Source organism: Salminus brasiliensis, chromosome 18, assembly GCF_030463535.1.
Source record: "Salminus brasiliensis chromosome 18, fSalBra1.hap2, whole genome shotgun sequence".
Lineage (NCBI taxonomy): Eukaryota > Metazoa > Chordata > Actinopteri > Characiformes > Bryconidae > Salminus > Salminus brasiliensis.
The window spans coordinates 24,412,491-24,440,094 of NC_132895.1; the positions used below are offsets into that span (position 1 = coordinate 24,412,491).

Sequence of the window (27,604 nt, forward strand, 5' to 3'; positions counted from 1 at the left end):
AAAAAGGAAGACCTCCAGAACTAGATATACTATCAATCGGATCCATATTTAACTTTGGAAAAAATATTTGTCTTTGGAAAAACAGTCATGGTGCACACACTAAAGCAAGGGCCATTTTACTGTGACGTTCTAAATGATGTCACAGAATTGGACTAGTTTTGGACGTCGAGCAGAATTGGACTAGTTTTACGTACTTTCAAGTGTGGAGAAAACCTCAAGCTTTGTGGCTTGGTTCTCTCTTATCTTATTATATTAGATTTGGTAATCTGCATTATGATATCCCTGGCTAATAAAACAGAAACGAAAAATACAGTATTCACTGTGTGTGTGTGTGTGTGTATATATATATATATATATATATATATATATATATATATATATATACATACTTATTTTACTTTAAGCATCTGCTCCCTGCCTTGCCTATTTTTCTGCACATTTTTCCTGCTCCCAACATACCTGACCCAACTAAAATGGTCAAGACAGCAGTAGTCCACAAACAGGGTTGGAAACCTGTGGCCCAGTTTTGAATATTGCTTCAGACTATTAGTGTTTCTTACCGTGATAGAGGTCACATGACTTCTGTAAATAATCAAGGTTAAAATCCAAATATAACGTGGGGACATAACTAGTCATATGGAATATACAACATTTTATTAAAGCATCTGAATTGTTAAATGTGTTGGAACAGACCTTTTAGAGGCTGGAGGTCAAGACTGGAGAGGTGAAGACCTGCCCAAGCCAGCCACCGCCTCTTTTTCTAAACTGCCACCGACGCAACGTCACCGTCCAAACAACACTCCATGAGGAAAGCTGTGTACCTAGCTCTGCACTGGCCAACCGACAGTGCCATCTACCCACCCTGGAGTGAGAAAGGCCTCTTGGGGACCATCAAATGCAATCCCCCAATGACCCATTTTCTTTTCATTTGGACCGCCAATTACCCAACCTATGCCGTTCTACCTTAATCACATGCAATGCTCTCAAAACTGGAAGAGGCACACGCCTCCTCCACAGTGCCTCTTTTTCTGAACTGCCGCCTGCCAACAGACAGTGCCATCTACCCACCCTGGTGAAAGCAAGGCCAAACATGCTCTCTTGGGGCCCCAGCTGCTTCAAACTAGCGATCCTCTGGTCATAGTGACCATGCCTTATTCCGCTGGACCACTTAGGGCACCCTAACAACAACAACAAAAACAAAAACTACTTCTAGAATGGGCTGGATTTGTCTCAAGCACTAATCCAGCACACCAGCTATTTGTACATGAGGTCACACGTACACACATTCACAAATTGCCAGGTGACGCATCCAGATGTTCAGTATATTAGGTACTGTAAGAAACTTCCCATATATTTTAAAGGGTCTATGACATGTGTGCCACCATGGGCTCTTAAGGGTTAAAACAGTGGTTCTTAATCTGGTCAGGGCTCAGAAGGCCCAGAACCCAGACAGTTCAGATCTTTGCTCCAACAATGATAATGTCCCTAAAGACCAATTTGAGCACCACTGCAGGGACCAACAAAGGCTCTATAAGCTTTGTACTAATGTAGGACAGGGCCTTTTCCCCAAAAGCTTCACAACTTAAAGACCACCTAAGCTTTAAAAGGAGATGAAAATGACACTTGCTCTGTTTCACAAGGCCTTAAATGGCCCACTGAATATGACGTACATTAGTGCCTCAAGCTCATCAAGTGCCTCACAACACTACAAATAACACTGATACGGTCTTCAGTGTCTCCTTAAATGAAATTGAGAAGTGGGGAAGAAGTTCAGTCAGGGTCCGTTTAACCAGGCACGATGCGCAAGAAACCAAACAGGCCGTGGATTAAGGCCCCCCGAGTAGCATGTATTGGCCAGGACACAGAAGCAAGGTCATCTTGACAGTTTGCCCCGAAGCAAGCTGAGCAATCGCAACGACTCAGACGCCAGCCTTTGATGTCATAGCACGCAAAGTCCCGCTTGGTCGAGTGGGAGAAGCGCACGCAGGTGCAAGCGATGGATCAGGGGTAAGTGCTCTGCTCTGTGTGGTTAATCAAGACTCTTTCCAGGAGATTTAAAAGAGGCACTGATGTGCACAGCTGGTCATGCGGTCACATGAAGTCATGAGAAATGAGACAGAAATGCACAGAGTCTGTGGTGATGTTTGTTGTGCATCGTCCTATTACAAATTCCCTCTTGGTGCCAACTTCTGAGTTCAGGAAGAGTACAGGCAGGCACTTCAATGGTTTTGATAAAAGTGCTTTCACATTGCGCAGTTCTCACCTTCTCTTGCAAGTTCACACAATCTCACGGTGCTAGGCGAATGCAGATGTGTCTGCGAATACTGAGCAGTAATTATCAAGATGGGTGAGGGGGATGGGTACTGCTCTGGTGTGATGGTATGAACAGAACTGTCTTTAATGCCACTTTTAACGACCTGCAGGCCTTCACTACGCTCAGTACTTCTGAATGATGCTTGAAGACATGTAATCTCTCCCTGGCCTAGACGTCTGCGATGTCTTAAAGGATTATATATTACTTTATACACTTCGAACAAAAGGGTTCTATAAAATACTGAAAAGGGGTTCGTTGACTTGTAACAATAGAGGAGAAGCAAAGACTTTTAAAAAACTTTTAATGGAAGTCCATGTAAAAAGATTTTATTCCAAGCTATTTTGGAGTATTTCTATTGGTCCATTTGGACAAAAACGGACAGCAGATATATAGAATTATCTACAAAAGGTTTTCCACCAATGTAAAGAGCCTTTTAAGCAGAATCATGTGTCCTACATCCTTCATATCTCTCGACACTCACGGTTTGTCGATTTGCAACTGTAGTTCTGAAATAACTGAAGCACTGCAGGAGCATTTCTGACATCCCTCCGACTTCCATTCTAATGTCCTATACTTAATACAGGTCCATCCTTTGATTCCTGTAATGTAAAGTTCTTGCCTCACCTTCTCCCCATCTGCTCCCCGTTCCTCAGTTTTACAGCTGCTCATCATAAAAGACGATCCCAAGCTCTGCGTTTTCTCCTCTCTAGCAGTAAAAACGGTCTAATCTCACACTACAACCATACGCAGTGGCATGTAAATCTGACTTGACCTGACATTTCATTGTTCTCCTGATAATACGACTGGACACAGTGTGTGAACGCAGTAAGGAATCAGTAAGGAAGTAAGAATGGCCTTACCTGGTCAATTTGATGGTCTTCCTGAAGTCATTTGTGATGGGGGCTTTGTAACCTCCCTTTCGAAGTAAGGAATCTATGGTCTGAATGTGGTCCCATCCTGTAGGGCACAGGCAACATTAATGAAGGACACTGAACTTCTTACATATCTGCAGTTTAAAGGATAATACTGCAAATGAGACTTAAAAACAAAGGTGCTAGAAAGGGTTCTTTGAACGCTGCCACAGAAGCACCACTTTTGATTCCATAAAGAGCCACACATGGTCCTTCAAGGAACCAAAAGTGGTCTGTAGCAACTTTCACTTTTAGAGTGTATCTAAACATCCTACGTATGGTGAAGTGAGCAAAGTCGGAGCAGGGCCACAGGTAGACCGACCAGCTCTGTTCTCGCTCTCTGCGTGTGTTGGCCGGTAGGTTCTGGCAGGGATTTTAATCTTCTCACCTTGCTCCTTCGCAACCTCTGGCAGGTAGGTGGCGGTGCGCTTTGATCCTTTTTCATTGAAAAATTCTATCCTAATGCCGTGAACACCCACCTAGGAGAGCGGGGAAAGATAAAAGAGGATGGAAAAAGTGAGCAACGACTGTCAGAACGTCACACCCCGACACCTGATATGTGAGTAAAAGGTTAATTATACACATTTCAAAATCACAAGCGTCACCCTCTAAACATACTGATCAGAATAATGCTGGGCAGGTTTCACACGCACTGGTGAAGGTTTCTCATTAAATACTGTCTTCCTACACTTGAGGGGGCTCTGTCTTGTGACAGTAGAGCTTATGATGATGGGGGGGGGGGAGTACTGCTTTAATCAGTCATGATCCAAACCCTACCAACACACAGACTGAGGGGCACTAACATTACAGTGCATTCATGGCTTTCACAACTAAGGACCTCTAGGGACCTCTAGGGACATACAGAAAGAATGTGATTAGTTGTAAAGGCCAATGAAAGAGGACCTGCGGCACAGTCACGCCACCTATAGCCTTGCACTCCATTAAAACGCTGATGCATTCCCATTAAACACACTGCCGCACTAGGTATACATTCTATTCTACTTTAATGACGCAGAGACATACGGCACCGGCCACCAGCGTTAAAATGTCCTGTAAAGAAAGTGGGGCTACTGCCCTTTTGGAAAACATCTTCCAGAAACAAAAACACTGAAGGCTAAAGCTTCTTCTTGAGGCTTCGTATTCCAATTTTCCATTCCACCCTAAAAGCAACAGATACATTAAAAGGCCTTAATGCACAATGCCACACAAAAGTAGACAAACGCACTGGGCTCAAACTGGGTCAACATGAATCCATCCACCTCAGGCCAAGCAAGAGCTGGACAATGTTCTGGGGCTAACTGCGGCTTCATAAATGGAGTGTTTTTCGGGAATCGAGCAACATCTTCCTCAACAGGAAAGGGGGATTAAAAGCCACAGAGTTGGCAAACGGATTACGGACAAGCGAAACAGGCACAAAGAAAAAGGTACATCTTGTGACGCTCGTGTCGGCTTCTGAAGCAGCGCAGTCGGACTGAGGCAGGATTAGAGCGAGCGCTGAATGGGGAGGGGGTGGAGGAGCTGGGGACTGAATGGAGGGACAGGATGCGAGCCCAGCGGTGGGCCTGGGGTAACAATGAGGCGGACAGGGTCAGGAATTGTTCTCTCTGTGGTTAGCTACTGGGATACGCACACACGCACGCACACGTCATGGCTCCACACCCTGGGGGCGCTTGTCGGTCTTTGCCACTGTGGGTCACTGAGGACAGCCAGTGTCCGCGCAAGCATTCGCGGAGTGCAGACGTGCGAGTGCGAGCGCATGTGTGAAAGTGAATCATCAGCGCTGGAGGTGTAATGCCAGGCTTAGCCTATGGGGCCACACATTTCATTAGGATGGGAGGACGCAGCGAGCGGCTAATGTGGCAAAGCCTCTTTTCTCCCTCTGTGGCCTGATGGCTGCCTCTTCAGGCTGGGGGATTTGATGCCCAATCCAGAGGGAAAGTGAGGGAGAGTAAAACCGCTGCAGCCGAGGTTCGCTGGTGAGAGTGTCCGCGAGAGCACGAGCATGCGCGAGAGTGTCTGTCTCCAACACCGCCATTTAAACGTCTTTAAAAGGGTTCATTCAATCCAGTCCCCAGTTAGCTACATGCTACCTACTCTAGCTGACGGTAGCTACATGCTACCTACTCTAGCTGACGGTAGCTACATGCTACCTACTCTAGCTGACGGTAGCTACATGCTACCTACTCTAGCTGACGGTAGCTGCATGCTACCTACTCTTGCTGACGGTAGCTGCATGCTACCTACTCTTGCTGACGGTAGCTACATGCTAGCTGCATGCTACCTACTCTTGCTGACGGTAGCTACATGCTACCTACTCTAGCTGACGGTAGCTACATGCTAACTACATGCTACCTACTCTAGCTGACGGTAGCTACATGCTAACTACATGCTAGCTACTCTTGCTGACGGTAGCTACATGCTAGCTACTCTTGCTGACGGTAGCTACATGCTAGCTACTCTTGCTGACGGTAGCTACATGCTAGCTACTCTTGCTGACGGTAGCTACATGCTAGCTACTCTTGCTGACGGTAGCTACATGCTAGCTACTCTTGCTGACGGTAGCTACATGCTAGCTACATGTTACCTACTCTAGCTGACGGTAGCTACATGCTAGCTACATGCTAGCTACTCTAGCTGACGGTAGCTACATGCTAGCTACTCATGCCAACCACTCTAGCTGACGTTCTCCACATGCCAACCACTCTAGCTGACGTTCTCCACATGCCAACCACTCTAGCTGACGTTCTCCACATGCCAACCACTCTAGCTGACGTTCTCCACATGCCAACCACTCTAGCTGACGTTCTCCACATGCCAACCACTCTAGCTGACGTTCTCCACATGCCAACCACTCTAGCTGACGTTCTCCACATGCTAACTAGATTCAGAAATTATGAAAATCTATATTTTTGGAGTAATGTTGCCACATTGCCACAACATTCATTTCAGCTGAAGTCAGTGTCTTGTTTCCCGCCCCTGTGTTGCCTCTTCCTGTGGAACTCTAATGGTTCAGTGAAAATCAAAATGCATATCCAGATTTCCTAGCCAAGCGAGGCAGGCCAGAACACAGCAGGTCATTTGAGGCTTTCAGTTCAATACATGTGTGCATCAACCAAATGCATCCAGCAGTCCAAAGAAAATGAAGCTGGATGTTTCAGCTGCTTGTTAGAGTTAGAGCCTGGTTAGCAAGACTTATGTTGTGTGTAACTGTGTGCATCCCAGTGAAAGGCTGTTTAAGGGCAAGGATGCTCAGACACTCAAAGCAGACCTGACCATTAATCTCAGGTCTTCTGATGTTTCCACTCTGCCGTTCCACCAACGTCCTCCAGCATTCTCAAATTCAGTCCAAGAAAGATGAAGGAAGCCAATATGATAATAGGATACATATTCAGAGAGGCCAGATGGACGCGAGACACATCCGGGACAGCCTGAGCAGTGCGGCTCAGAAGCTGAGAAGAGAGTCGAGCGCTGGTTTCTCGCTCACTGTTGATCTACGGAGTTTTAAAACCTTCTGTGGATCGCAACACACTCTGCGGGGAATACCTCCTCAGCGGAATTACCCAAGGGTGGACACAACACCTGTCTCCATCTGCCACCTTCAGACATGCAGCAGTAGAACTGAGACAGGCCTGCAGGGAACGCGACTAATTACAGCGCTCACAGACAGCAGTTTCGCTCCGAAAGTGCCTCATTCTTTGATTCATGGAATACTGTCTCCATGATGTCTTTGGGTAATAGCATTTCAAACAGTTTCCTTCAGACCTATTAACAAAGCAGAAGACGCTTTGGGGAAACCATTGGAGTCTCCAATACTGACAGCAGCTGAAAATTGCTGTAGATCTCAGTACCTAGACATCAGTGAAATGTCAGATCTGTCTGACAGCCTTGACTTATTAATTTTATTATATATATATATTTTTTTTTTTTTTTTTTTTTTTTTTTTCAGATATTACAGATTATTTTTTTATTCTCTTTTTTATTTGTTAATGTATGTTTTACTTGATAAACTTTAAAATATAATAAAGAAAGAATGAAATAAATAACATGCAAGCATTATATGTTTAGGATTATGCAGCAAACATAATTAATATATAATTTTTAAAATTTCAATTAAAACAATCTAATATGAGCAATTTAACTTTGCCATCTAATTCAGAAATGTGTCTGAACAGCAGTGAAATATACAGATAACCAAACAACTGTGCTAGACAGATCATTCTTACCATTCATTTATTTTCATTATTATTACTGTGATCAACTATTTCTGGTTCAATGATAATCACAATTATTTTTTTTATTATACATGTATTTTGTATGACTGGAAGTGCTGCTAGCCTACTGTCTCTAGCAACACATTAGTGCTAAGCGTTTGTGCTGTTAGTGATGCGCCTAAATTACACCACCCTCATTTTAGTTCTGCACTTTTTTTCTTTTGCCCCCTCTGGTAAGACGTGTTTAAAAAACAGATTGTAGGACGGATTTAAAACATTGGTACACTGGTTGATTTAGCTCAGTGCCAATTGTGGTAAATCGGGGTTACAATTCTGAGTGTGTGAGCTCGCACTGCATTTAAATGCTGCCAGAGTAAAAACTCTGGAACAAGGGTTGGCAACTCAAAAGAGGGAAAGAGCCATTTTGTTCCATTTCAACAACAATAATAAATAAAGAAAGAAAGAAAGAAATAAAGTCACACCATCATGGAAGCCATGCTTCTTTTGTTTTTGGCTTTCGTAGAATCTTAGCAGTGTATGATTTTCCCACTTGAGGTTTACAGTTGACCCCCCCCCCCAAAAAAAAACATGGACATTTGGTACAACCAAATGCAACACTTGCATCTCTTCTGGTTTAATCCGGATATTGCTTCTCTGGCCATATCTGATTGTCGAAGCGCTTCAGTAAAAGCGCAGTGAAGCGCTACTGCGAAGCGCTTCAGTGAAACTTTTGAACGTACTAATGGATGATTTAATACACTGCTGCACAGCATACTTACATAGAACGTGCTGCTGCGCGAGTGCCAGGGAACAACAGAATTACGTTCATTTCACGCCCCACTTGCATAGATTTAATGGAATACAACTTTCAACTTCATTCACTGGATGATCTGGAAATTTCAGACAGTGTGCAGTGTGGAAAAGCCATGTACTGCCGAGCCAAACTCTTGCTACGATATACTGGGGAAATACTTGGGTATGTTTAAAAGCTGACACACACAACACAACACAACACAACACAACACAACACAACACAACACAACACAACACAACACAACACAACACAACACAACACAACACAACACAATAACATTTATGTGCAGAAAACTAAATGTAAAATGCTTGGGAAGTCTTAGTCTTTGAGATTTGTAATTACTACTATTAAATGTAAAAAAAAGACAATAAAAGCAAGTAAAATCAAGTTAAATATAATATAATAAATCTCCAATATTGCTCAAGGGAATAAAAAAGGGTTCAAAAAATAATACTTAATAGCACACATGGTGAAAGAAAAGAAAAAAAATGAAATAAATAAATACAAACAGGCATTCTGGCATTACAAAGAAACTGAAACTGGAGTCAGTAATAAAGACCCATCCATAGCTAACAGCAGAACAGGAGTTCGTGTTCTCTACTGTTTCAGGTGACTTTAAAGAAAGCATATGCCAGGCTTCACCTTCCCAGTGCTGGTAGCATTGTTTAATAGGGAAAGTCCTAACTAGCCAGTGGGAATTTGAATAGTGGAAGAAGCTAAGGGGATCCTAAGCCACTGGCTACAATACCCCCATGTTACGTTATGTTTCTAACAGGCTAATGTTCTCTGGATGTAGGTGAACAATGTACGATGACTCCATTATGAAGAACGCTCACTGCTTATGATGGCTGGACTGCTGGTGGCAGGCCCTTACCTCCCAGTCTAGGTAATCGCCAACATCCTCAAAGTTGGTGAGCAGAGACACTGAGCAGAAGAGGCGCGGCAGCTCGTCCCTCGTCATAGGGGGAAAGCGGCTGTCTTTAAGGGCACTGCAGAGGGGAGAGGAAGAGAATTGGTCATTTGGGACACAGTCTCAGTTGTTGCATTTGATGTTGTGGAGGCTTATTTGACTATTTCATAGCAAATTCAGCACAGAAAACCTAACCTGACGTAGATAATTACAAACAAAAGTGGGAACCGAAGCATGAAATTGAAGCCGAGGAGAGCAAGCTAACCAGTCACACTTTTTTTTTTTTTTTGGGGGGGACAATTTGAGAAACAAATTTGGCATACTGAAGTGACAGAAGACTATTTCCGTGCTCACACAGGCTTTAAACTGAATTCTGACCTTGAATAAGATGGAGAAGGGGGTTCCATGAGAGAAATAGCAGGCAAGAAATATACAGTGAGTGATTAGAAGCTATACAGCTGAGAAAATCCTCTGTATAATAACCTGTAATTTTCCATGAAGATTATTATTATTTTGACTCTGATCAAGATCACATAATTTTTGCAAGGAAGAAGGTGAACAGCTGCATAAAGTGTGATTTTAAATGCTGCATGGATCTCTGAATGAATCTTAAATGGGTGCCGCCACTATGATCAGAGGAACGCCGGTTCGAATCCCGGTCATGCTGCTAGCCATCGCCAGCCGAGGCCCCCAAAGAGCACAACTGGCCTTGCTCTCTCTAGGGTGGGTAGATGGCACTCTCGCCACATTGCTGCACTGCTTTCCTCCAGGCGCGTTGGTTGCCTGGTGATGTTGCATTGGCGGAAGTCAATGTGAGGGGTCTCGTGTGTCATGGGGAGGGGGGGATACGTACGGGTTGAGTAATTGGTGGTCCAAATTGGGGAGAAAATGGGTGAAAATTTGATAAATTAATTAAAACAAAACTGTAAATTGCCCTTCAGCTGGAAAGGCATCTTTCCTTCATTACGAGTTTACTAGTTAAAAGCCATGAATACTTCAATGCACACTTTCATGTATTAGGGTACGTAGAGTATACTTGTGGGATAGTGCTGTTGGTCTGCACCGAAGCAGAAAACGTTGTCATACATGAGTTACAGGAGTTCTTTCCCGCAACCAAAAAGTCTCACACCCTTTCAAATTCCTAATCTTCCTAATATTTACACTGAAGGTTCAGATGCTTCTGATTTTGCTGTAGTATATCTAGCCCGCACCCCCCCCCACCCACACACACACAAACAGTTGCAGTAGGCATGCACTCCCTCACCCCTCTGCTGACTCGACATCTCCACATGCCTCTCCCTATGGCAAGGCGAAGAGTGTAAGCCATGCATAAGGGACTGAGCCTTCTGTCCTCACTCCAATCTTTAATAAGCCAGTGTCAGTCAAGGGGCTCTCAGCGCGCAGCTCCGCAGCCTGGCCCTCCGGCGTGAGCTCACACAGAACAGAGACTAATCACAGACAGCCTCAGCTCACACACTGCCAGTCAGCGCCACAAACGCATGGGTCACCAACGGCCCACGGAGACAGCTGCACTCCCACAGAGTGGAGTACAAACACACATTAGCCACAAACGGTCAGGAACTGTACAAATAGTAGTGGCGCAGCGTGTGTGTGTGTGTGTAGGTGTAGTAATATACTATTAAACGTCCCTTAGGCTGTTTTCAGCTCGTTCCTTAGCTGGACTACTTTCTGCTTTTTGTGAAAGTGCATCTTTTTCATTTGGTTGGGTTGGTTTTAGACCACAGTAGCTAAACCACACCATATTATACACCCACCCCATGAGACAGCTCATATTGGCTTTGCATGAAAAAAATAAAATAAATAAAAATCTGAATGATGAAAAATTATTAGCATGCAGTTCTCTGTTCTCCACAAGACACACTATGCAGGTTAACAACATGTTTACACCCCTAACATAACATCTAGTAGACCATGTGCAATGTAATGCAGAACCAACATCCACCAGGAAACCTAAAGCTGAAGGCCAATAGCGTGTCAGGAACATATTGTGAGCAGCTTAGCTCTCGCTGACTATGGCGAGTGCAAATGACAAGAGCCAGAGAATTCGACTGCTTTTTCAAATCAGCAAGGCTGTTTTCTTCTACAGCGCTGGGCAATTCTTACTCATATGCAAATTTAATAGTTTTACCCTTCTTTTTATTTTGCATTTTTATAACATCAGTGATCCAGTTCAGTTTTGTAGCCAACTGTGGTGTATTTTCTCATCAGCTCTACATAAAAAATAAAAAAAAAAGACCTATGGGAGTGTGTGTGTTTTCACTACTGACCTTTTGCTTATTCAAAGTAAAGGAAAGGGAAATCTAGCCTATCTGGGGGTTTGGCAGATTTGAAGACATTGACATTGTGTGTTAAAGCAGTTTCAGGACAACGAGACCCCCGAAATTCTCCACTCACTTCTATTTAAACTTTAGGGCACGTTTTTCCTCCGAGGACTTGATGTGCTGTGTCTATATGGCCAGAGCATGACCAAAAGCCAATCAATCAAGAGGTTTCAAACAAAGGCAAGCAAATCTCACTACACGAAGTCCAAATACGCTCAAAACAGGAACGGCCTGGTGCCTGACTAGACTACTCTGCTACAGCAGGGATGGGGGGATGAATATGAAGTGATGGAACCAGGCAGGAAGCAGGGCAGTGCGCTGCGTTCTCATGGCTTATATCACCCAGCAAGCGAGGCCTCGATGTAATTAACTTTATCTGAGAGCAACATGATGGCCTGATAAGCAAAGAGGAGCTGACAGAGGGAGCAGGTACAGTACATGAGGATGAGGAGAGAGCGAACGAACGAGCGCCAGAGAGAGAGAGAGAGAGAGAGAGAGAGAGAGAGAGAGAGAGAGAGAGAGAGAGAGAGAGAGAGATACGTTTGGGTAAAAGTCATCTCAATTAAGCTTTGTCTGTATCTGAGGGAGCATGCATGTAGTCCAGGAATCGATGCAATCTTCAGTAGCATGGTAGAAAATTCCCCTTATAAACGGTGCCTAGAATCCATCTCTACCTCATACGCAACACCTCATAGAGCAGCAGTCCATCAATCAGTCTCCGCAACTTTGGATAAGTCATTGCATCCGGGCTCATTACCGGGAAAAAGTGGGCTGTTTTTTGGAGCAGGGGTCTATTTCACGCATAGCTGCTTCATAGATCCATCAGAACGAAAAGCACAACAAGCAACGGTCAGGGGGGAGGAGCAGGGTGTACTGCTAGAGCCAGTTAGACGACAGAACAATGGCTGAACATCCAACTCCGTTTCCCAGTCTCATTAGCTTTCCATTCACTACTGCGACAGACGTTCCTTCACGGTCAAAGGAAACCCTCATAACTCCACACGTGAGAACATTTCCTCACTAATGGAGCGACAGATGTCCTGAAAAGCAAACCTTTCAGGACTTCATGAACGCATTCCCACAAACGAAGACTACCTTGTTTTTGCCGATCTGAGGACACCAACAGTATGCTAAATAAGCAGAATGTCAGCTTGTCACTGAACAGGAATATCTGACCCTTTCAAATGCTCCGAAAGCTCAGAAAGTGAAGCGACTGGTCGGCAACATGGCGCCCCCATTATTCTTTATCAAGAACCTCCGCAAAAGGTCACGTCAGGTGGGGCCTGACGAAAGGTGGCCAAGTCTGTTTAATGACTTGTGCTTGAGCGGCAAAAGGGATTGAAGCTCAGCATTTTGCGAGGCCTGATGTGACATTTGAACGAGTGATAAAAGAGAGCCAAAATGAAGTCCAAAGCCATGAAAGTCTAAATTCAGCAACGGGCTGATTACTCATTTCAGACCACAGGGACAAAAGGAGGACGGACAAGCAGCAGAGGTCCTCACCCAGGACTGCAATCTGTGTGTCTATATCCTGTTAATAAACAGAATGATCAATCAGCTGATCTCACCGTTATTCTGTTTTTCTTTAACTGCTCGACAGAACAACTGAAGTCATATCATCTCCAGTGTTGATCATACGGATCATGTGAATATTGAAGAGTACAGATTGAACAGATTAGGGATGTCCCAATCAGGTTATTTTCACCACAATCCAATCAGTTCCTTTAAATAATGAGGCTTGCAGACTACTGACGTGAAGTAGCCGGTTTATAGATGGTGAATGTGCTGTGATTTGTATTTCTATAGTGTGTGTGTGTGTGTGTGTGTGTGTCTGTATTAGCATAAGCGTTATCCCTCTCGGATCTGAATGGGCTCTTCAGTGCTGGTTTTAAAACAGTCAATCAGAGCGGTTCAGTGATGGTTTCATAAAGGTTCAGATATTGTGGTCTGTTTTCATGTCTCCACACTGCGGACTCTAAACTCCTTTATTTACCTTCTGAGAACATCTGCACTGCTGCCGGCTGGACAATAATGTCTTTGTTAATGGCACCTTAAGCACACCAGATGGCGCTCTGAACCCTGTGGTCAATTAATATATATATATATATATATATATATATATATATATATATATATATATATATATATAATAACTTCAATAAGGAGCAATTGAATGCATTTATTCCATATTTACATTATTTTGATGTCTACCTAGAAGGCTTTGATTGGGCAAAATGCCCAGATGTGGTTTTACACACCCATTTAAATACCTATGATTTGGCCTGTGAGGTTAGCTAGCTGCAGTGATAGTGGAAAAAGCCGTTAGTCTAGCACAGGCACCTGCTTGCTATTCGCTTCAAAATGACCAGCATCAACACCAAAACTTCAGAAAGTGACTTTGAGGTCTTTGGGTTTTTTTGCTACTGGGTTGGGTTTATATAAATATTTGGAGTCAATATGGTAAAGTAACAGTTACTGTAACAGTTTTGGGGTTTTAGAAACAGGACTCTTTTACAGCGCCTTTTTGGTTATGCTGGATTCCCTTTTTTTTTTTTTTTAACAAAGACAGTGTTTGAGGTTTATTGCCCGTCATGTACCGAACTCTCAACTACGCAAAGGTAAACGCGGTCTTCCATTCCAGGGTCTCTCTCTACAAAGGACAGATTGCTGCGGCTGTTCATGCCTTGATGGCATGACACAGTGACGACCGTTTGCATCACTCTAAACCCACACTAGCAGAAAAGCACATACTGAACCTCCAGGTCCTCTAGAAAGTCAATGGAATAATGAACTTCAAATATAACACTTACATCACATCCAAGTGTCTAACTGGACAGTTTGGGCTTCATGACTCATCAAGACCCACGCCTGCCAGCGAAGCAGAGCTTCACCATTGTTCACCAGCATTAATAAGCACACTTGATATATAATAATGCTGATTGAGACCATCCTTAAAAAGTGAGAACCAATTATCTCTGCCCCCCTGGATCCCACAAGCAGCACTACATCAGTGCTTCATCACTCAATCTGCCTAGCAATTGGCACCAATACGTACCTTCCCCAAACTTCTCTGCTGTTCTTAGTCAAGATATTCAAACGTCTTCACTGGAGAGAGGAAGAAAGAGACACACCATATGTTGCAGGCAGTCAGCCTGCGTTTACGGGCAAAATCTGAAGTCTAGCAATGCGTCAGTTTAATAGGGTAATGTGCACCAATGGAACGTCATTTATCAGGCGTCAGAAGGAGTGTGTGAAGATCTGTGTAGAAGTAAAGCAGCTCTTCACACCTGGCAGTAATGTGTGTTTTTAGTGATCGGATTATGCTTGGATTTCACTTCTCCCCATAAAAAGCCAGGTGTAAACATTCCCAAGCTGTATTGTGATCGGATAACTCTCGGGAGTAACATTCAGAGGCGGTCAGAGACAGATCTAGTCAACATTTAATACAAGTATTAACGAAAAGAGTTTTCGGTGATCGGATTCTGATTCTGTCAGACAAGCAGAAATACGTCTGTCGCCAGTAGATGAGAGCAGTATTACAAAGTTTATTGCCTGGTGGTTTAAAGTCTTTCCCATTTTCTGACTGAGACGTCATGGGAATGCAAGAACCGTCTAGTGTTCCACCGCGTTGTGGAACCACCATCGTTCCTCTAAACTCTTCAGTCTCCCATAGTAGGATAATCTGATAAACCGCTGTTTGCAGGAAGTACTACATTAATCACTGCTGGCATTCTTTTTACGCAGGGAGGCAAAAATGGAGTCTGAGAAAAGTGTATCCTAGCGCACTTCATGCATAAATTTAGCCCACACAGCTGATCAACCAATAGCAATGCAATACTAGCTGATAAGTTTCTAGATCAGAGATGCTTAGCTAAATAGGTTTCCCCACTGTGCACAAACTGAAAGCATACATTCACACCTACAAATTCATGAAAATGCCAATGGGGGGGGTGGAGGGGGTGGGGGGCTTCAAGAGTGGCAGGGTTGACTCATGCCAGATGGACTGGTGTGAGCATTTCTGTAACTGCTGATCTCCTGGGATGTTCAGGAAAACAGTCTCCGGGGTTGCTCAGAACAGAAGGTGTAACACAGACCATCATCATCTAAAGAGCAGCAGTTCTGCAGATCAACGCCTTGTTGATGAGGTCAACAGAGATTGGCCAGTCTGGTTTGAGCGGACAGAAAGACCGCGGTACATCCGGTATCTAGATCAGCAGAACGGGACACTTGCAGTATGAAAGTCTACATGTCAACACGGGCTACAATCTCAACGGAATGCTTCCAACAATGTTTTGAGGCCCTGCTCAGTATTAGAACTGTGTTTCTACTAAAATGTTTGGGGTCTGTAATGGAGTAGAGTAAGGTTTTCATTTGCCTCTGTACACAGTTCTGGAAACTGAAGGTCACACACACACACACACACACTTTTACAGGAAGAGACATCAGCCAGCAGAATCAAGCAAATTTGATTCAGGAGATCTGCTGGTAATCTGGTCCATGTAGACTACAGCAAAATACGCCAAGTATGAAACAAGCACACTGAGCTAATCCACATGCTGCACATAGCCCACACTTCTAGTGCCTGAGCAGTGTTTTAAGACCTCTGGCTCTTTTTTTTTTTTTTTTTTTTTTTTTTTTTAAGCAGCTTAGGAACCAACAGCACCAGCAACAGAACTGGTGAATGAACTGGTCTACAGGCTAGAAGGATGGAGTAGCTGTCTGTAAAGTTGTCAGCATAGACACCAAGATTGCTGTTGTGCACTGATGGGCGTGGACAGCATTTCTCTGGACGGCAAACAAGTGGCAATTCTCATACAAATCATAAACCTCAGCGCTTTCTGGACTGGGAATAATTCCATGCATCATCATTAGGCTTGCTGCATTACCAGATCCCCTGGTTTCAATTTACAGCATCTGCCACCAATATCCTCAAGCTTCGAAAATTAGAGCCAGGCCTTGAAGCTCTTCGGTGGAGACGGGTTTATAGCTGGTTGTTTGCTTCTCTGCGTGTCACAAAGAGCTCAGATCAGATGCCACTTCAAAATGACAAGATGTCTGCTGGAGTAAGTTCTTCTGTGCTGAGCAATGTGTACGTCAGCTTTTCTCTGGAAGTTGCATAACTAAAAAAAATTCACGTACTGTCACGAGCTAGAAAACTGACAGGTCAGGAAGCGAACAAACAAAGCCTTAGATGTTTAAAGTCTGATTTTCTAAAAAAAAAAAAAAAAAAAAAACGCTCCAAGCAAAACTCCATTCTATTGTAATTGTACTTCTTTATATCTATTTCATAAAGATGTACGATTTCCCTAAATTCCTAACCTCACTTCTACCTATAACCAGGTCACTTACGCCGACTCGACGCCAAGTGGTTAACGTTCACGATGAAGCGGTTCCGATGCCATGAGCAAAAATACCAAGCCCTAGCGCTGGTTTCTTGCACAAGCTTTGATTTGCTGGCAGCATGGAAAAACCTCACCATCCTTATTTAATTCCGTTATCTCTCTCCATCTCTGTGCAAAAAGGGTTCTCAGAGTGTTCCTGAATAAAGGCACTGGCTCTATAAAGAACCTTGATAAAAAATGATTGGTGGAAAACATTTTAAATGGTTTCATAAGGCACAATGGAAGTAAAAAAAACCTTTTCCCCAGTGCTTTCCACTGTAGATTTCTTTTTGCTTACAGTGAACATTTGATCGATGATATTTTTTCCTTTCATTATCGTATATATTACAACAGACTGTGGAAACCTGACTTTCCTCCTCCCCATTTGCTTTTAAAACCACTTGGCAGTATTGATATAATTTGAAATGCAGTACCCAGCCCAAGGCCCACCACATTACCTTCTTGGAGTAGTACACCATAGCCCCCTTTTAAATGATCAACAGACTCAACTCTCTACAAATAGGACCAGGATGAAGGTTGGGATTTAATTTTGAAGTTAGTATTACAGCCAGGTTTAGGTTTTGGGGAAATGAAGGTAAACTGGCTGGAAGTAAAAGCTTTAACGTGCATTATAATTAAACAAGTCATAAGGGAATCCCCCGCAAGACCGTACCTCAATTCACTGCTGTGGGAAGTAACAAATGGCATCCATTCCCATTCAGGGAGGTTTTCCAGGTGCAGTGTCCCAATGACTAGGGGCTCACACACCTGCTACAGCTTAATAATTTAAGGCTTTCATTCACTCATTCTATTACCCAGTTAGCTTCCTTACAAAGGCTGCAGGATTGGCAATAAGCACACTCCAAGACTCTAGGGGTCCACAAAATTACAGCAGTCAATAAACGGCATGTTGATGAATCAAAGCATCCGTTTCACTTAAACCAAAGATTTCATGAACAGCTTCTTAAACCTATGTATAACATGCATAATGTCCAGGATGGAGAGCCACGGTTTTACTTGGGGGGGGGGGTATATAGCTAATGCTACAGTCCCCTTTGCACTGCACATCTGAATAATGACACTTGAAACATAAGGTGAAATATTTACTTCAAATAATATATATTTCAAATAATAATATATAATAAATGTTTACAGTCATTAATTGTTAATAGTCGACATTCATAAATGGGGTCATTCTCTAAAGTTTTAAATCTTTAAATAAATAATTCAGTTCCAGGCTCTTCACGTTGGCACCCGAGCTAGTAATTATCAGTTAGTATTTTTAGTCACAATCAACCACTATCTCAATGCTCTTCGCTGATCCACAGTTCACTCACCGTCATTCAAACGACATCATTTCACTGAATTAAAAGCCTGGGTGATCGACCCATTATCCTGTTCACGTCTTCCAGTAAGCAGTTAGAAACCAGAGCATGTCCATGCCAAGTGGACACCTTGAGAAATGCAAGGGAAGACTATAGTATGACCTTCTGTGAGGACACCCCTTCACGCTTTTCACACTGACTAAAGCTTGGCAAGACTGAATAATGCAAGAGGCTCAATATGGCAAATCTCACACGCACCTGCCCACACAAAACCTGGCAGTCACGCTACTGTAGGTGCTACTGAATGTGGAGAAGGGTGTGGTGAACACAGGAGGCAATCACAACCCTATACACAAACATGCACCAGAGCCGTTTTCGGAAGGAAATCTTTTTCCTAGGCTGAAACCAAAGTCGAGAAGGACGGTATCGCTGTGCAAGGCCGAGGTCATCACCTTGGATACCGAAGTAACCGCAGAAACAGGGAGTGGGCCATTTGAAAACCAGTCAAGATGGTGATGTCAGTACTGAGACCTAATGGCCCTGTAATGCTGCCAATGTTGAGGATCCAGTTATTTGGAGCGATCGACAAAAACCTACCCAATTTTATTCACATGGAGAAATGTGTGTCATTGAAGCACTGTTGTTTAAATGGAAATCTGCTCCCATTAATAAGATAAATCTTGCTCTTGTGGGCAAACAATACACATGTATGAGGAATGGTACATGAATAGCACTGCAATTACCAACAATCTATTTCTCTGTAAACTTACAGGCACTGAACTTAAAGCAGCATGTGGACCGACCCGGCAGAGCAATATTACAGATTTTATACAAACATGACTCACATGGTTACACAGCATTACAGCTATCAAAGCATTTTCCTCTACGCTTAAAATGTGCCAAACTTGCCGTTTCTTGCGTTCTGAGCCCGGATTAGCAACGATAGCGGTACTACTCTGCTCCCTATGGAGCACTGACATCATTTTGAAGCTGTTATTTTCAGATAAAAATAATACATAATGCTGCTTTAAGCCCTTGTGGGAGTGTTCTTTGGTAATAGAAGTTTGTAAAAACACTTTTGGCTGTTTAAGGAATTAAGTAACCCAAAAGTTACCAATCCCAGATCTACAGGTTTCCCACCGATTTACTCAGTAAGTCAGAGAAACCTGGCAAGTGGAGGCTCGCCTAACCAGGACAGTAGGCTGGTGAGACAGGCAATCTGTATCTTGATGTTGGTTTATCTTTTGCAGCCATTTCCAAACCACCCAAAAATGTTATGCAATAGCCTTGACTCCTTATATTACAGTCCTAAAAATTTACATCAACCTAGAACCTTAGCGAAAGCCCTGCTAGTCACAGTCAAACTGCTAAAATGTTAAAATATAGTAGTCATTTCAGGAAAACATGGTGTTGTAGCTCTGTGCTAGGCTAAAAGCAAACCCTGCTTTTAAACCATCTGCCCTTACATCTTTAGCTAAGTAACCGCACACTGCAAGACAACACAGCAGCACTATCTGATGACTCAAGAATAATTCCAGTGGGAATTTTAATACTGGGCTAAAAACAAAGCTACGCAAGAATATGTGGCTTCGGTGTGAACAGAGCAGAGCTGATCAGATTATTCATGATCACACCTTAAAAGGGGAAAATGAAATCACCTGATTTTTTAATTCTGGGGAAAAAGCAGGTGTGGTTAGGAGGAGTGACCATAGCAGCCTTGGCATATAAAGCAACCAGAATGAGAAAGTGTCTGGCGTTGACCCTGGCCCATGAAAGAAAACGGCCAATTCTCACTCACTTACAGTCTTTTTAGCCAATGCAGAGGACGGTCATGCACCAGTTAAATGAGAGCAGTACTGGTGTACATGCTGTTATGACCACCACCTGAAAATCTCCTCAGGCCTCCAATTTATAGACCTACAACAGACAAACACAATCCACAGGGACGTGATTCTTTGCTGGCTTCTACCCCACGTCAAGAAAAGACAATTCTCAATTCTCGGTTCATTTTCAGACAGGTTACATACTCAGAGAAGGGTATAGATGCCAAAAAGTGAGCCCACCACTACATGAACGACACTAGACTCTCAAGGTTGAGGACATACTCTGGTAATGACCTTATGTCCCAAAACCATAACAGGGTTACACGCTGCATTAGAACATGTCAAGGAAACCTGAAGTAAACTCAGATGTGATTTCCTCCCCCCATGCTTTCCTTTTTCCTCTAGTACCTTTTCTTCAGTTTTCCCCTCAGAAGCCATTAAGCTAATTAAAGCTGGACTGTTTTCCCCACTGGTGTGCGCACTGCCCAGCCTGCAGCAGGGCTAGGTGATGTGGAGAGCCATACAATGCCAAGACATGGGGATGGATGGGTGCTGCTGACTGAACGGGCATATGTTCACATATGAGCAGAATAACAAACCTGCACAATCGCTGACCAGCGACCACAGGCCATTAACTTAACTTTCATAAGAGCTGAGCGTGGTCATTGCTGTTCCCATCTCCCATATCACAGCGAGAATTAGGTTTCACAATAATTAATTTTAATATATTGTTTTTAGCCCACCTCCTTTCTTTTCTACAGGCCACAACAAGTTACGAGACTTATATATAGAGAGATTCTAACTATATGACTTTACTGAACCCTCTTGTTATGTGAAACTGTATGGAAGCAATGACGCTCCTGTAGAAACATTACATTAGTAATAACTGATCTAAAGATAAATCAATGCGTTGATGTGTTATCATTAACGCTGAAGTATATTCACTCATTTGAACAGACTAATTAAAACACATAAAATGTAAAAGATATCCTATGATTTATGATTTACCAATACCTGATGTTGGATAAATTATATAAACACTTAAAAAAAAATTAATTATTAAAATTAAATTCATTAAATTAAAACAAATAAAATGTAAAAGATATCCTATGATTTTTTAACGATTTACCAATACCAGATGTTGGATAATAAATAAATTTTATTTTACAAATTTTATTAAATAAATTATATAAACACTATAAAAAAAAAACAATCAAAAAATTAAAATGAAATACAATTAATTCAATCAAATTAGTTAAATAATATTAATTAAATTAAAACACATAAAATGTAAAGATATCCTATGATTTACCAATACCAGGTGTTGGATAATAAACTATATAAACACTATAAATAATTAGAGTTATACAAAAATTAACAGAACCACGTAAAAAAAATACTTTTTGCATAAACCGCACAAACAAAACAACTACTCGGTTCTAAGATATTAAGAGAGGTTACAAGTATCTTTAGTACATAAAGTACTTAAATAAAGAAAGAAAGAAATAATGGCCACGTCAAATCACAGTCTAGCACCTGAGTGGTGGCGAAAAACACCCTAACAGACTAACTTTTATGGATTGTGGTATATTGATTTTGCCGCCATTGTGTGAACTCAAGTGACTGTGGTACATCCAACTGAGTACAACACATCTGGGTTCTACTCTGTATAGTCAGAACAGAAAACCTCAACTGGAACTACAAATCCTGTAGCACAGCCTGTAAAAACACAAGCAAAGCTACATGCATACGAACCCAACTGCACACCCAGATATGAACTGACAGACACACAAAGAGACGCTCGTTAATTAAATAAACTGGGACGCGGTGTTATTAAACTTAGAGCCAAAGGGCAGGAAGACCCTTTGCAGATTAGCATCAAATATTTGGACGAGCCCAGCCTCCCTTTTACTTAATCATAAAGTGGATAATAAGAAGACAATGCCGTGCAACGTCTGCATCAGGCTATGCGGCTCCTAATCTTTTCCTACATCCAAGCTCGAAATAAATAAATAAAATGATGGTCAGTGGAAAATATATGGGTATATCGCCACAAGAGAAGTCTTATAGGCTTCTACAGCAGTCTTTTCTCTCCCTAAAACTCCAACCCTATCAAAGCTTTCACAAAGGAGGAAGCTAAAAACTACGTCTCCAACAGTTGCTCAAAAAAAACAAGCTTTTAATAGCTGGCTAACAGTCCTGACCTCTGAATGGGCCTGTTAAGACTGTGGCATTTCTTGGACATTAACCATGACCCAACATGGCAACTGGAATGCAACAGACTGTGGAAAGAAAACAATGGACTCCAGACGCTCTGCAAGTGAAATTTTTTCCCGTTAGTGAAAAACCTGAGAAACTGTCCATAAATGTAGCTCCCAGTCAGTCAGCCAGTGCCCCACGTTCAGCTAATAAATGGGCTTCTGTGCACCCACCAGTAGGGCTACACGCAAGCTAGAACTGGTCAAAAAGACCATATTTGCTCAATATAACAAATTCAGTCATAATAGAGGTAAAATGATACTTCAGCACAATAACAATACATGACACTGTTCATTCTGATTACATTTTCCTAAACATTGATAAAAAAAAAAAAACCCTGGAACATGCCCCCTTTAGTCAGACTAAGTGGCAACACAATCTGCAGAAGGCCACAGTGTTTATTAGGGAAGCTGGCCAGACCAGGATCGAAACAAGCGACTATCTGCTCAAGTTAAATGCTGCTGGACTCGACAGCAACCTATCCAAACTAATTACTAAAGAACCAATGGTCCAATGGACAGCGATGTGTAGCCAGGAACGCCCCGCTTTACAGGATAAAGAAATGGTCTTAGGAGTGTTTTCCACTGTGTTCAGGCACATCTAGTAGACTGGCTCATCCAGGTTTGCTCGCTTTCCCCCTTACTTGAACTAAGCATGTCGCTAAATTCGTTTGTTCCCCCCACGCTCCGCGAGCTCCTACAAGTTTCAGTGCCTGGATTCCGGGCGGTTCTGATACTCGTAGCAAATCCATTTGTTTATTTTCTGTTAAAGGGAGCTCAGAATTCCTGCTGAATCTGTTCGGACTGTCAGTGGCACAACGGCTCTTTCTCGTTTTTGGGTTTTAGCAGCATTCGCACTGAACACTAACGCTGCCTCTCAATGGCCGTGGTGTGGCCACTGTGACATCACGTGCATACCCTCTATACTGAACTAATTGTACACACTGTATAGATCAACATGCATCTCCACAAGGGTGACTTTACAGTAGAAGGCAAACATTGTCTTCACTTCAGTCAATGTAAATATACAGAATTTCTATTGTTCTCTCATCCTGAGTTACTGACAGTGTTCAGAGCAGCTACAGGGTTTAAATCATGGAGAAAACTAAAATTGGAGACGCATGTTTTTCACCGGACAGCAGCTAAATATACCCCAGTACTACAGTACTGACTGTATTTCTATTATTACTGCACATCACATAACTTTAGTTGTGCACTGTCTACTTTAGATTTTATGTTTCTTTATCATATCTTCAGCAGTATTTCGTTTGTTTCATTTTAAGTTGGACATCTAGACTACGAGACGTTCCTCGTCCACTCCTGTCTACAAATTTCTCAAATCAGCAACAAGTGGTTCCCCAGTCTACTTTAGCCATGATCAACTCCATCTCCAATAATGAAGGAAAAACGCTCATGCACAGAAGACAGGGTACCGTCACCCGTAAATAAACCAGAGAAATGCACACACATTGAAGCAACACTCTGAGCAACAGAGCGGCGTTCATTCACCGTGCAGATTTTAGGAGCTAATAAAAACAGAAGAGACTGTTCTTTTAGCTCAGCGTGAGCCGTCACTCGCATTGTTCTCTCATTGATAATGACAGCGGGATCACACAGAGCTGGGAGTTTTTTCACACTCCAAACCACATTGGATTAGCTACATTTTACACAGGTTTCCTTCCACAATTCCCCAAAGTAACCCCCCCCATGTAGGCTGGTGTGTCCCTTAAGGTGGCATTTAAAGAACATGGGGGCAAGATTTTGGCCGACAACCCATAGAAATGTGGTACAACTTTAATTATTTTGCTTTCTTTGTACAAATGTATTTTGCCAATAACCTCAGATAAGATAAAACGTATATTATAAATATGTATAATAAAAATATTAGCAGTTAAAGATTATTCAACATTATTCCATACTATTATTAACTACAATTTTTGTACTGTATGTGACTACACTATACAGCCGTTTTTGCACCCATTTCTATGCATATACTATATTTCTATGAATATACTGGAACTTCTGGTAGATGCTAAGTAGATGCATTTCGTTGGCTTGCACTTGTACAGAGCAATGACAAAGTTCTATCCATCTATCTAACTTTAAATGCGCCTAAATATGTTCGTGAATGAATGCACAGTGATTTTTTAAAATAATTTTATAAATATATTTTAAGTAAAATATAAGTAAATATATTAAAGTAAATATATTTTTTACAATGTCAAGTAACTGCAACATTTTAGGAAAAGCATACTGTGACAGGCTTCTTCACAGTAAGCTTTTCTGAGCAGGTCATGGACATGCTCAGTAGTTTTAGAACATTTCAATTACAGTTTCATTAAGAAGAGGTCATTTCTGATATTGTTTAGCTGAGTGAAGTGCACTGCAATGTGGGAAATGCTAAAAATACATATTTTCTTGCCTTTTCTCATTAAGGTTTATCAAATATTTTGATGTGCAGCACGTGGTTAATGTCTTCAAGTATCGCAATGGGTTTCATTTTAATTTGGAACTCTACAGATAATCACAACTGTTCACAAAATATTTGGTGAGACTCCATGTCTCTCAACAGTTTGGTCTGTCAGGGTTTGGTATTTGGACCTGGGACTAAGTTTCAGGATTTGGGTTAAGATTAAAGTTACGTTTAGGGTCAGTGTCAGGTTTAGGGGGTATAGAATAGAAGTGGATTTAATAGATGTTTAGTTGAATGGAAGTTAAAAGGTGAGTTGAGTATCTACAAATCATCTAACAAGTTTCCTATGAAGTATTGCCTTGATATTATATTAATTTGACAAACTGCTATATTAACAAGCTATATTAAGATATGTTGGAACATATTAGTCCCGCAAAATACAGAAACTATTTAAGGGTTATGTTCCCCAAAGGACTTCTTTCAAGAAGATATTTATATATAAAAAAAAAAAATCTTCAACAGTCAGATTTACTCAAAATACTCATTTTAATCAGCACATTACACCATTTACCATCAAACCCTGACCTCCATGGACTGTGCTTTCCTGACAGCGCAAAGCTTGATGTTTTTGGACTGTTTTGGTGCATGACCTACCCTACAGTGCCTAGAGTGGAGTCATCCTAGCAACAGTATCAGCCAACAGGATTCCAGAAGAGCTTAAACCCGCAGCCAATGGAAACTGCTCTTCCAGAGGTCTGTGCGTGAGAACAGCAGCAGCTCCGTTTCTCGAGCCCTCCCCCATTACGGTATTCCCCACCCACCCACCCCTCTCCCTGCGCTGCCACCCTTCCCCGGCTTGCTGCTCACCCTAGGAGAGATGGTTCGGGCCATTTCCTCACATGACCACGAACACAGCGGCTGCCTGAAAAGCATTAGAACATGGCAGGAGGTGCGTAATCAACAGTGGATTCCTTAAAAATACAGAGAGAAGCATAGTAAGAGAATGCACAGCGACACCGTGGTTAGTAGAGCTAACTTCAAGGCCCTCTAGCCTGGCAGCAGTCTATTCTCCCTTCTGCGAGTTGTGTCATCCCCCTTTCATGTTTGCCTTTGCGCACCAGACGATATGACAGGCCAGGCTCTGAGGGAGCTTGAGCAGACAGAGCGAAGAACAGAAAAGGGCCTCCTGCTGCCACTCAGCGTTTCTCTCTCCCTCTCGCTCTCTCTCGCTCCCCCTCCCTATTGGCTGCAAGGGCCTGGGACAGTTTTTCAGTCGTTTTCCTTACAGAAAAACATCCTGTTTAAGATATTCTAGACTGTCGACTAACGCTACAGCAGAATCCTTTACATCCTTTATGAGCACATCATTATTGAACATAGCGGTTTTGCTAAAGCTGGGCTGGAGAGCAAACATTAGGACCAGCTGGAGACCTGTAAGAACCAGTCTGAGAACCCCTGATGTAACACTAGGCCTGTGCTGGTAGGACACTGCTGTTTGTTTGTTGAAGAACCATGTGGAGGTTCTTCAAGTTCCCAGGTTTGAGGGTGTGTGAGGTTAATTATTTAAAACTGCTCCAACTCAGTTACTAACTCGATTCCACAGGTTATTAAAGTGTTTGCTCTTTAAAATCATCCCACTTCAGAGTTAGGGATCGTATGAAAATAGCAAATTACCGCCAAGTAAAGAAGTGTTGGTTATGCACCGGTACCAGATTTCCAAGCATCTGCTAATACAGATAACAATACATATAACTCTGACTTAAATACATACTGGATAGATGGCTATTAACCCTAATATTTGTAGTGTTTCACTTTTAGGTTGCACTTTTTTTAATATTGTATCCCCCATTAGATATAACAAGCTTTAACAGAACAGCTTTTACTGATTGAGTAGCTGCACATTTGAAAAGTTTCAGAGCTGTGAAAAAAGTTTATTGCCACAATGCAGAAACACGTGAAACAAGTAGGGAAGCATAATCTTGCCAAGCTTGACCAAACAGCTTTTTAACTGGTACTCACGTTCAATTCACATTTCAGAGCAGCAGAAAATGTAAACTATTGATTTCAGAATTTTTCATTTTTTTAATTTATTTATATTTTGTTTTTAAAACACCACGTTTTTTACTGCTTCATTAAACAATTGGTTTCATAATGTATGCAAACAAAAATCTTAAATAATTAAAAAAAAAAAAAACAGGGCGCCAGTAAGCTTTGTAGTATTGGTGCTCTCTATTGCCGATACCAATACTGTGTGTAAGATGCGGTAACTAGTTGCAACACTAGTTATAATGCATTATCATCATTACCTCTGTAAGCACCTCTGCTGATGCTTCCCAGATCATCACTGAGGAGCCCAGAAGCAATAACTGTAGCACTTACTGAGACGATACTACTACCAACACTAACCCCGATTTATTCATCATATAAATTCAATAAAAGGAATAACCGTTTTTTAGATTGGTGCTCCATGCTTCAGACTAGGGATGTCCCAAACAGGTTATTTAGCCCCTACCGATGCAGGTCCAAGTCTCTTCATGATGAGTATCAGCTGATACCGATCCAATGCTTGATTGGATGATTTGGATTTCTACAGCGTGAGTGTATAAGCATTAGCTTTAACCTCCTCCCGGTTATAAATGTGCTCCTCAGTGCTGGTTTAAAAACAAAGAAACGTGAGCGCTTCTCCCACCGGTAAAGTAGTGCGTTTCACTGTGGTTAAGGAACTGGATTAGGATTAAAATAGCTGTTACTCAATCAACAATTAACATACGCCTTGATCTACCCCAATCCCGAGCCACTGGATCGGGTCGAGACATCCCTACCTCAGACATCTAGAGTGCCACAAGTGAGGTCTGTCTGTAGCACATGCACATCAGTGGCACAAACAAAGCACAATAAATAC

The 27,604-nt window shown here is 42.3% G+C and overlaps 1 protein-coding gene across 1 annotated transcript in view; it reads right to left on the bottom strand.

Moving 5' to 3' along the window:
• The window catches only part of ammecr1 (AMMECR nuclear protein 1), a 60,172-nt gene that overhangs the window by 8,382 nt on the left and 24,186 nt on the right, over window positions 1-27,604 (bottom strand). Inside the window, exons 3-5 of the mRNA XM_072662839.1 lie at window positions 9,125-9,239; window positions 3,614-3,704; window positions 3,175-3,271 (exon numbers count right to left, since the gene is read on the bottom strand). Coding sequence (XP_072518940.1) covers window positions 3,175-3,271; window positions 3,614-3,704; window positions 9,125-9,239 — 303 coding nt within the window. The remainder of the gene's footprint in view (window positions 1-3,174; window positions 3,272-3,613; window positions 3,705-9,124; window positions 9,240-27,604) is intronic.